The sequence below is a fragment of the Chiloscyllium plagiosum genome, chromosome 1, assembly GCF_004010195.1.
Source record: "Chiloscyllium plagiosum isolate BGI_BamShark_2017 chromosome 1, ASM401019v2, whole genome shotgun sequence".
NCBI lineage: Eukaryota > Metazoa > Chordata > Chondrichthyes > Orectolobiformes > Hemiscylliidae > Chiloscyllium > Chiloscyllium plagiosum.
In genome coordinates this window covers 70,836,632-70,848,440 of record NC_057710.1, presented here as the reverse complement: position 1 = coordinate 70,848,440, position 11,809 = coordinate 70,836,632, and the positions used below count along the sequence as shown (strand labels likewise).

General features: G+C 39.9%; 1 protein-coding gene across 1 annotated transcript in view; it reads right to left on the bottom strand.

Annotated features, from left to right (window-relative positions):
- The window catches only part of LOC122549387 (vasculin-like), a 76,303-nt gene that overhangs the window by 18,034 nt on the left and 46,460 nt on the right, over positions 1–11,809 (bottom strand). Inside the window, exons 7-8 of the mRNA XM_043689126.1 lie at positions 11,175–11,359; positions 3,240–3,359 (exon numbers count right to left, since the gene is read on the bottom strand). Of these exons, the coding sequence (XP_043545061.1) occupies positions 3,240–3,359; positions 11,175–11,359 (305 nt within the window). The remainder of the gene's footprint in view (positions 1–3,239; positions 3,360–11,174; positions 11,360–11,809) is intronic.

Below are 11,809 nucleotides of genomic sequence, written 5' to 3'. Positions count from 1 at the left end.
CCCCCGCCCCCACTCACCTATTGTACTCTATGCTACTTTCTCCCCACCCCCATCCTCTAGCTTTTCTCTCCACCCTTCAGGCTCTCTGCCTTTATTCCTGATGAAGGACTTTTGACCGAAACATCGATTTTACTGCTCCTCGGACGCTGCCTGAACTGCTGTGCTCTTCCAGCACCACTAATCCAGAATCTGGTTTCCAGCATCTGCAGTCATTGTTGTTACCTTTACATGTAATCAGTTAAATAGATACACAAGCTACAACTCTTATGTATACTTCTAAATGATCCATTACTGTACTGGGTATACTGTATTGGGAAAAAATAAATCTGACTTTACACAATTAAAATAATGTTCTCATACTGTAGACATTCTATGATAATTTATGACAAAACACCAAACATCCCAGACAATTCAATAATCCCATTTTTAAAAAGTGAGTGGGAGAAGGGGTTCTTTCCCTGCTATAAGAAATGAACTATTCAATTGGAGAGGGTTCAGAAAAGATTTACAAGAACGTTGCTGGGTCTGGAGGATTTGAGCTGAAGAGGCTGGGACCTTTTTCATTTGAGTGTAGGAATTTGAGGAGTGACCTTATTGAGGTTTATAACATCATGTGGAGCATAGACAAGGTGAACAGTAAAAGGTTTTTTCCCTAGGGTGGAGAGTTATAAACTCAAGGGCATATTTTTAAGGTGAAAGGAGAAAGATTTAAAAAAAGGACTTGAAGGATAATTCTTTCCCCCCCACACTGAGTGGTTCGTATGTGGAATGAATTACTCAAGGAAATGATAGATCCAGGTACACTTACAAAATTTAACTAACATTCAGATAAATACACAAATTTGAAAGATTGAGGGACATGGTTCAATCACAGGCAAACAGGACTAGTTTGGTTTAGGAACTTAGTCTGCATGGACCGGAAGGTCAACTTCCACGCTGTGGGAGTCTGAGGTTGGCGACCTGTAAGGTGCCACAGGGATCAGTGGTGAGAACACAACTGGCTACAATGAGTTAATTCTTTAGAAGGAAGCAAATGTTTTGTAGCCAAATTTGCAGATAACACAACAATACGTGGAAAAACAATTTGCACGAGGGACATAAACAGTTCACAGAAATATTGATAGGTTGAGTTCAGTGGGCAAAAAGTCGGCAACTGGAGTATGGTATGGAAAAATATAAAATTGATCAATTTGGAAGGCAGAATAAATGAACTATTATTTCAATGGAGAAAAATGGCATAAATCTGCAACACTAAGGGATGAGGGTACTCTTGCATGAAACAAAACTAGCACAGAGCTGCAGCAGGTAATCGGGAAGGCTGTGAAATATTAGTTCCTCATTTCAAGGAAGTTGCACTACAAAGGGTTGGAAATCTTACTGCAACTGTATAAGATGCTGGTGAGACCACATCTGGAGTACTATCCCTACTATGATAAGAAAAAAGGGATCATTTCAGTTGAGGCTGTTCATAGAAGGTTCACTTGAATAATCCTTGGTATGGGAGAGATAGTCTTTGAGCGAAATTTAAGCAGATTGGAACTCTACTCACTGGAGTTTAGAAGAATCAGAGGTGATTGTATTGAAACATATTAGACTCTCAAGGGGCTTGACAGGGTAAATGCTGAGAAGGGGCTCCCCCCATGGGGAAACACAAGGGCCAGAGGGCATAGTCTCAGAATAAAGGGACACTACTTAAAGACTGAGATGAGGAAGAATTTCATTCCTCAGGTAGTTGAGTGTCTTTGGATCTGCTTGCCACTGAAAGCTGTGGGGACCACCAGTCCTTGTGTATATTGACGGCTGAGCTAGGTAAATTCTTGATCAGCAGGGGAAATCAAGGGTTACAGGGACAGAGCAAAAAAGCGGACTTGAGGAGCGATCAAGCAACAGGCTGGAGGGTCTGAAAGGCCTCAACCTGTTCCTGTTCTTATGGTTTAGCATCACTTTCAAGAATCCAGTTCAGATGTAAATTTTAAAACTTTTGTCCAAAAGTAACTAATGTAGATGTGTACTCCATAACAAATGATACAGATCACATTACATTTCTGATGGAATTACCAGAACAAAAAAATAGTCAGAGCACAATAACATTTCATAATTTCTAAATAACAGAGGAATCCAAAAATTAATCAAGTTTGGATATTTATAGAAAAGCCATAACATGCCACATTTATCACTTGAGTCCTTGTTCTGAACATACGGGGTCAGAGCAATGAATTAGGTTTGCTGTAGTCCTAAAACCTAAATTGTTTTCGGTGTACAGGTTGATGTTTGATAGTGACAACATAAAAATCTGAAAAAAATTAAATAATTTAAATTGCTTCAGTTTGGAAAACAGGCTCTTCTGTGCAGTGGTAGCGCCCCTATCTCTGAGCCAGGAGGCCTGGGTTCAAGCCCCATCTATTCCACAAGCATATCATAACCTGTCTGAACAGGTTGATTAGAAAATATTTACCCCTGTGCAGAGTTGAAAAAAAAATTTTTTTTAAAAAAGTCACCCATTTTTGGCGCTTCATAACCATGGACATAAAATATTACTTTTCATTACACACAAGGGACTTCAATAAGCTACAAAAATTGTAAACAGGTACAGTTTGCATTATATGAAATTTTCCCTTCTAATACTTTCGATACAGCGTATTAAATGCAACTAAATATTTCAAGTGTGCAGGTGTTTCCAATGAAGTGCTCATTCAAATTTTCTTGAAAGAAGAAATGGGAACTGGAATGAAATAGTTTCTCTTGCTCATCCCGCAGAACATCATAACAAATCAATTACTTTGATTTCATCGTAACTCCAGTCTGAAGAGATCAGAACTGCAAATATGGTGTTTTATTAAAAGTGTGATATTTGTCCCTCCTAAACAGAAAACTGCTTTTATGTAGGCTTTAAATGAGGTTCTATGACTGTCACTTCCAATGCAGAATCTCTAACAGCCAGGAGCAAAACCAAAGTGTATTACATATGTTACATTCATCAAGAGTAGCCTCCAGGAACTCGCTGTTAAAAAAACCCTTCACCAAATGCTAATTTAAGTAAATTTATGACTGAGTCACTGGCCACAGCACCCACAAATCCACCATAAAAGCATCTCAGGGTCAGTTTCTGAAAATTAGTGGCTTCCGTTCCACAGCTTAAGTCTCTGCACAAAACTGAGGTCATCAAGTGGAGCTTCATGATGAAACATTTTAAAAATTAGCACAAAAGATAATTCAGTAGTTAGTGCATAAAATTGTACCTCCTTTAAAGAGTTTGGTGATGAACTGAAGGTTTGAGGTACAGGTTTTAGGAGAGCATTGAAGCTGACAAATGGAGTCCCATGTTTGTTTTCCTTTGCTGAGGCTTTCCACTGTGCAGGCTAAATAAAAGGAATCAATAGTAAGTGGCCTGCAATTTATAATTAGAACTATTAGATAAAACAAAGCTGGAGGAGATGAGAGGCAAGACAAATAGAGCTAGAACTACATCAGTCAAGATGGACAGAACAGGAGAGAGAAAGAGGGGCAAAGTGTTAAGAAAAGTATTAAAATAATATTATAATAAAAAAGGAGAAGGTGTGGAGAAAGGAAGGCGCAGTGAGTCATATACGTTGCCTTTTGTTCAAATGTTCAAACTAAAAATAGCTCTAAAATAACAGATAGTTATGAACTAAATCAGGGGACTCACAGAACATCCAATAGCAAAACTCAGGTAGTTTTTGGTTATTATTCAAATCAACAAATTGTATTTCAGTTGTCATATTGTAAAGGTTGAATCAAACTATACAAACAAATTTTCTCAAAACCAAAATTTTCAATTATGCAATTAGGAATCATGATATGGAGGTGCCACTGTTGGACTGGGGTGGACAAAGTCAGAAGTCATACAACACTAGGTTATAGTCAGAACAGGTTTATTTGAAATCACAGCCTTTCGGAGCACTGCTCCTTTGTCGTCAGGTGAAGTGAAAATGAAGGACTTCACCTGATGAAGAAGTAGCACTCCGAAAGCTTGTGATTTCAAATAAACCTGTTCCAGCTATAACCTAGCAGTGTACGACTTCTGGCAATTAGGAGGGTCTTAGTTTACCTACCCTCTTAAATGATGACTTTTATGCAGAAATATAGAAGGAATAAGGTGGGTAATCTTTCCCAAAAGGATGCATTTTTGTAAGTAAACAAAAATGGTCTATTTGCAAATTGTATCTTGTATTTTAATTAATTCCCCTGTGCAGAACAGATTACATACACACAAACATAACCCAGTAACAAACAGACACTAATTGTTGCATGTCTGCTCAAGTGCAAGTTACCAACATCTCCAAGTTTCCTTCCAAATTACATCCCATTCCAGTTTTCAAATATATAATTGTTATAGGACATAAATAAGGAATATGCCAGCAACAGAACTCAAAATACCTTCACCACATAAAAAGCAGTTATTCAGGAATGAGTGAAACCAGACTAACCATCGTGAACAAATGACAATGCAAACCCAAACCAGCTCCTTCCTAACATTGGGGGCTCGTGCCAAAACTGGAAGAGCTGCCCCAAAGATTGGTCAAGCAACAGTCTGATGGTTATATGGACAGAATAACACCTTACAAAGCCCACTGTTACCATTTTTGGATAGGTTTTCATCAGTGACACAACACACTGACCAAAAGGTGGCTGAGGTGCTGGACAAAGTCAGAAAGAATTTGCACTAGGAGAGCACAGCATGGACTCTGGATCTGAAGAAGTCTCACTGCTGGTTGATGCTTTGGCCTTGCCATTTACACTGATGTGTTGGGTTCTCCCATAATTGCAAGTGGGATATTCGTGCAGCCTCCGCCTCAATTTAAGTTGTATAAATTGTCCACCAGTATTTATTACTAGATATGGCAGAACTCATGAGCTTTGATTTGACTTGTTGGTTATGGGACTACTTATCTCTGTCTATTACAACAAGCTTTCCACTATGTGGCGTCTAAGACAATGTTGCAGTCTCAAAATCAACATATTTCACACTGCCCCCAGCATGTCTTCATGCCCTGTTCATTGAACTAAGGTTGGTCTTCAGCTTGATGGTAATGATACAGTGGGGGATATACCAGGCCATGAGGTTACAGATTGTGGCTGAACATGATTTTACTGCTGCTAGTGGCCCACACAGACATTATGAGTGTTCAGTTTTGAGTTGCTCGATCTGTTCAAAATTCATTAAAAACTTTGTACATCGCCATAAGGAACATGCAATGCTCACTCTCACCAATATTGTCACGTGCAGATGCAACTGCAAGAGATAGATTGACGAGAATAAAGTCAAGTAAGATTGTCTTTTTCAAAGAAGAACAGAAACTGCTGGAAAAGCTCAGCAAGCCTGGCAGCATCTGTGGAGAAAATTCAGAATTAATGTCTTGGGTCCAGTGAACCTTCCTCAGAATTTGACAAGAGGTCAAGTCTAGTGACATATAAAGCTCGGGGAAGTGAGAATGTCCTGAACAAGCAACAGTCCTGAAAATTGCAAACTCGCCAACTACGCTGAAGCAAAACGTGTGTGGCTCCTCAACAGCCTGAGTGTTCAGGAACCAGTGGGTTCTCAATCTCCGACAAACACTGAAGGTATCTCAGGATCTGAGATGAACACAGTGATCATTGCTGCCTCGACATCGTTACCACCTGAAGAGAATGAATTTCTTGCAAGACACTCCAGGTGCAAGAGGCCAGCTACTGTGCATTACACACTGCTTGTATTGGAGGCAGAGTCAGAAGAACCAGACCCAGTGCTAAAACACCAGAGGAGCTACAAAAAAAAAATTGGTCTACGCTGTCAAACTCAAAAGGGGAGGGATGTATAATTGTAATGAGGTCAGCCAGGTGGACCTCAGAATAATGAGTTCCCTGAGTGGACCTTATTAACAGCCCAAATTAGGGAGCCCTGCTAACAGATCAGAACAAGGATGTCAGACATCCTGTTCACTCAGAGCTGGCTCTAACAAAGGGTAACTTGGTGACTGGATACCAGCCTCTGGAGTTATTCACACCTCACTGGGGTATAGCTCTAGAAATCAATTTCTGCTATCCCCAGAAGTGTCAGAAAGGTTAAAAGTTTCAAAAAGTACACAAAATTCCCTATTTACTTGTGTTTCAGACCCAGGCTGGCAGAAAACACAGACCAGGTTTCTATACTTAACAAGCATGACTATTTATGACAAATAAGTGGATTCGAAGGATAAACAATTATGAACCATTGGCATATAACATGACTAGTTGAAACTGTAATCCTCTTATAAGCCCTCTCCTAATGCACATACAGACAAGAAACAACAAACATGTTTATAGGCAGAGTTAAAAGACCAGACAGGCAGTTCAGTGGTTCTTATCTACAGAGGTCACTGAGATAATTCTATGGCTGATCAAGCAGCTGTTTCTCAATATTCCTTCTCCAGATACTTTTACCTGCTTGCAGGAGGCATAGGATCATTGGAACAACATATAAAAAGGTATTTGGCTCATCAATTAATAGTCACAGGTTACAGCAACTGCGAATGGGAAAAATCAATGGTCTATCTTTAGGTGTGCGACACATCGCACTTGTCCAGATTAAGCTCCATCTGCCATTTTTATGGCAAACTTTTCAACTCATCTATACCCTATAATAAATAAAGGTTCCAGGACTGATCCTTGTGGTCACAGATCTGCAGTCAGAGTAACACCCTGCTGTCTCCTATGACCAAGCCAATTTTGTACCAAACATGCCAATTCACCATGGAGGCCACTCAACTTAATCTTCTGGACCAGCTAATCACAAGGGACCATCGTAAAGCATTTGAAAAAGTCCACAATGACTACAACCACTGCCCTATCTTCAAACATCACTTGCTAAAAAAAAGCAATCAAATTTGAGACAACTTGCACACGTCAGCCCTGCTGACTATCCCTAATAAGTCTCTTCTTTTCCAAATGAGTGTAAATCTTGCCCCCAAGAACCTTCTCCAATATCTTGCCCACCATTGATAAATCAAACATTTTGCTTGGTTTTAACTGGGTGATCTCTCACTGAAAGATAAGCATGCAATGATACACCTTTGATTTTAATAATAAAACAAATAGTTTACTGCTCAAAAGAAAAGATGATATAATAGAAGAAACCAAGGTATGCACAGAATATTATAGAGGTTTTAAAAAAATCATGAGGGACATCGATAAGATGAATAGGGAAGGCCTTTTCTCTAGGGTGAGGGAGTTCATAACCACAGGGCATAATTTTAAGGTGAGAGGAGAAAGATTTAAAAGGGACCAGAGGAACAACTATTTCACAGTGGATGTTTTGCATGTGTAATGAACTGCCAGAGAAAGTGTTAGATGCAGGTATGATTACAACATTTAAAAAGACATTTGGATAGGTACATGAATAGGGAATATACCTGTTTGGTATACAGGCCAAACACAGGCCTGTAGGACTAATTTTACTTTGGGAAACTTGGTCAGAATGGACGGGTAGGGTAATAGGGTCTATTTCCATGCTGTATGACTATGGCTATGACTGTAATTGCAGGGAAAAAAAAAATGGAGAACTGCTCTCTTTGCAGAGATTTGATTGCTTCTCCCAAACATTTACATCTATAAACTGTTTCGGTGTCTGGCAGCCAACTGAAGAGATGTTGATATTGATAAGTGATCATTCATCCACAAATGAATCAGCTACTTGTTGCCAGCCAAAGCCCCATTTGTACACACCATCTGGCTCCAGCTTGACTGCAAACTCTGCTTGCACTATTCTATCAACAAGCAACTGGGTAAACAATACTCACACAAGTTCACATTGCTTGCTTTTAACCAGTGTAATAATCCTTTAACACTCGGTAAAAATAACTTTGTAAAAAGTCATTTCAGCCCACAATCAAAAATTCAGGAAGAGAGATACAATCTTCATATAAAGATCAGGATAAGAGTTTTAGGAAGACTGTAGAACTTAGGGTTGTTCCCTTTAAGAGGAGAGAAGACTTGCAGGAGATTTAATTGAAGAGTCTAAAGCCATGAAGGCTTTAAATATAGTAAGTGAAGAGAAACTGTTGAGTCATTGAAAGGTCAATAACCAGTGGTACCAATTTAAGATGAGTGGCTAAAAGCCAGAGCCGGCCATGAGAAAAAAGTTTTCAGGCAATGACAAGTTAGGATTTTGAACACTGCCTAATTGGGTGATAGTCACAGATTCAAAAGGAATCTTCAGAAAGATACTTAGATGACTACTGGAAGGAAACAAGATTGCAGGGTTACGGGTGAAATGGACTAACTAGATTGCCCCTTTAATTAGTTGGCACATATTCTGATGGACTGAATGGCTTCCTTCTTCAGTACTATGTTGTGATACGAATGACAGCAACCTCAGCTCCTTTAGCCTCTCTACATCATTGCAATATATCAATAATTTATTTTACCCTTGGCTCTAGGGCCATGTGGAAATGTGAAAACATCAGTTACTATCAGAAGTTCAAGCAATATTAAACAAAAAACAAGCTTTGGTGTAAAATTTACTGAATCTTCCCCATTAATTAATTACTTGGTTGAGATGGATAGATTCTTAAACCAGAAGGGAAATCAAGGTTTACAGGGAAAGGGCAGCAAAGTAGACGTGAGGAATGTCAGATCAGTCATGGTCCTATTATTGAGTAGTGGAATAGGCTAGAGGGACCAAACAACCTACTCCTGTTCCTATTTCTTATTGTAGGTTTTGAATGTTGTCAGTACCCTGAAAAGCCCTATTCAAGAACATTGGTCTCTACTGACACTAGAATTAGTTTTAATTTGGCCTGAATCAATTCCAATCATGACCTTATTTACGTTTTCTACTGCCGATCTCCTAAAATTTGTCATGTAACCAAGTCAAAAATATTGACTTTTATAAGACTAGGTTTCAGCAGAATGCAAAACAAGTTTTTTGTCATGCTTTACTCCATTTTCAAAGACGTTTCTGTTTGGCTTAACTGGGTGATCTCGGTTTTAAAAATTTTAAAATGTCTCAACTAATTTGATGTATTGTCAAGTCAGACTTAAAAGGTTAAATGGAAATTTCTGACCTAAAAATTCGTTTTTTCTGCTTCATATTAAAAAAAAATCACAACACCAGGTTATAGTCCAGCAGGTTTGTTGTGGTTCTGTTTGCCGAGCTGGAAATTTTTGTTGCAAACGTTTCGTCCCCTGTCTAGGTGACATCCTCAGTGCTTGGGAGCCTCCTGTGAAGCGCTTCTGTGGTGTTTCCTCTGGCATTTATAGTGGCCTGTCCCTGCCGCTTCCGGTTGTCAGTTTCAGCTGTCCGCTGTAGTGGTTGGTATATTGGGTCCGGGTCCATGTGTTTGTTGATGGAGTTTGTGGATGAGTGCCATGCTTCTAGGAATTCCCTGGCTGTTCTTTGTTTGGCTTGCCCTATAATGGTAGTGTTGTCCCAGTTGAATTCATGTTGCTGGTCATCTGCGTGTGTGGCTACTAAGGATAGCTGGTCGTGGCGTTTCGTGGCTAGTTGATGTTCATGGATGCAGATCATTAGCTGTCTTCCTGTTTGTCCTATATAGTGTTTTGTACAGTCCTTGCATGGGATTTTGTACACTACATCAGTTTTGCTCCTCTGCGTATCGGGTCCTTCGTTCTGGTGAGTTGTTGTCTGAGCGTGGCTGTTGGTTTGTGTGCTGTTACAAGTCCTAGTAATAGTAGTAGTCTGGCTGTCAGTTCTGAAATGCTCCTGATGTATGGTAGTGTGGCTAGTCCTTTGGGTTGCGGCATGTTCTCGTTCCGTTGTCTTTCTCTTAGGCATCTGTTGATGAAGTTGCGCGGGTATCCGTTTTTGGCGAATACCTTGTACAGGTGTTCCTCTTCCTCTTTTTGCAGTTCTGGTGTGCTGCAGTGTGTTGTGGTCCTTTTGAATAGTGTCTGGATGCAACTTCTTTTGTGTGTGTTGGAGTGGTTGCTTTCATAGTTCAGGACTTGGTCTGTGTGTGTGGCTATACCTTTGTGGTGAATTCTCTGTTCGGTGTTCTGTGTACCATCACGTCTAGGAATGGGAGTTGGTTATCCTTTTCTTCTTCTCTCGTGAATAGGATTCCTGAGAGTGTGGCGTTGATGATCCGGTGTGTTTTCTCTATTTCTGTGTTTTTAATGATCACAAAGGTGTCATCAACATATCTGACCCAGGAAGACAGCTAACGAGCCGCATCCATGAACATCAACTCGCCATGAAACGCCACGACCAGCTATCCTTAGTAGCCACACACGCAGATGACAAGCAACATAAATTCGACTGGGACAACACTACCATTATAGGGCAAGCGAAACAAAGAACAGCCAGGGAATTCCTAGAAGCATGGCACTCATACACAAACTCCATCAACAAACACATGGACCTGGACCCAATATACCGACCACTACAGCGGACAGCTGAAACTGACAACCGGAAGCGGCAGGGACAGGCCACTATAAATGCCGGAGGAAACACCACAGAAGCGCTTCACAGGAGGCTCCCAAGCACTGAGGATGTCACCTAGACAGGGGACGAAACGTTTGCAACAAAAATTTCCAGCTCGGCAAACAGAACCACAACAACAAGCACCCGAGCTACAAATCTTCACCCAAACTTTGAACATCCAGCAGGTTTATTTGAAAGCACTGTTGGACTATAACCTGGTATTGAGAGATTTTTTAAAAACTTGGTCCACCCCAGTCCAACACCGGCACTTCCAAGTCATGGCAACTGGCTTTCCATCAAAACTTCACAACCAGGCATAAAACTGTTCTAAGCCTTTTTCTCTCAATTTGTCAAATAGCAATAAGATTCCAAATGAAGCTAGTGCACTGTGTTTTGACTCTTACGCACACACCAGTCTCACCACCCCCACTTTCCTTTTAGGTTCTTGTGCACTGCCAAAAGATGTCCTGAATTATTATGCCAAGCTTCAGATGCAGACACACACAAGGACAGACCAACACATCATCAAATGCTTGATTATTTTACTTGCTAAGAGTCGCATTCCTGATCATTAGAAAAATTAACTTTTCAACTTTAATCCAAACTACTTAATGTTTGTCCAAATAGTCTCGATTAAACTTGGGTTTTAACTTTAGATATTTGCGCAAATAAAATAGAAAAGGAAATTGGAACACCCCATTAAACATGTTAAGCAAGGATCATTATTAACTGGTGTGGTGAGATCTCAACGTACCTTTGCTGGGGGTCCAGCAGCCTTAGGAATCAATCCCTTATAGACACTGGGTCCTGTCCCATTCTTCACAGGCTGGGGATGAGATCCCCCTGTCAGAGGATATCCTGGTAGTATTGGTTCTTCTTTAAGGACCTTTTTAATGACCAGCATTTTGGATGTTCTAGATTTTGGATTTGGAGGATTTTCTACATGACAGAGAGAAAAATAATCACGTAAACTTGCAGATTAAGTTAGCAATCAATGCTGTTACTGATGGTTCAAATGATGAGGATTGAATGAAAAAGAGACAGATAAGATATAGTATGAGATAATAAGGAATTAAATTTATGGAAACCACTTTACACTGAGTAACAGTACAGCAACCATAAAATCAAACGGTTCTAGTTCAGAGAGAGAAAAAAATAAAATCAGCATTTAATGATAAGATAGATTTCATATCCTGTATGGGTATGCAGAGCTGACAAGCAGCATTATATTTGCATTTTACTTGCTGACCCCCACAATACATTTGGATTCGTATGTCAAGGCATTTCACTAGATCATTATGGACTGGTAAGCTAGAGGAGATACTTGTTAGGAAGGAAGATGTGTTGGACATTTTGAATAATTTGAGGATAGACAAGTCCCCCGGACCT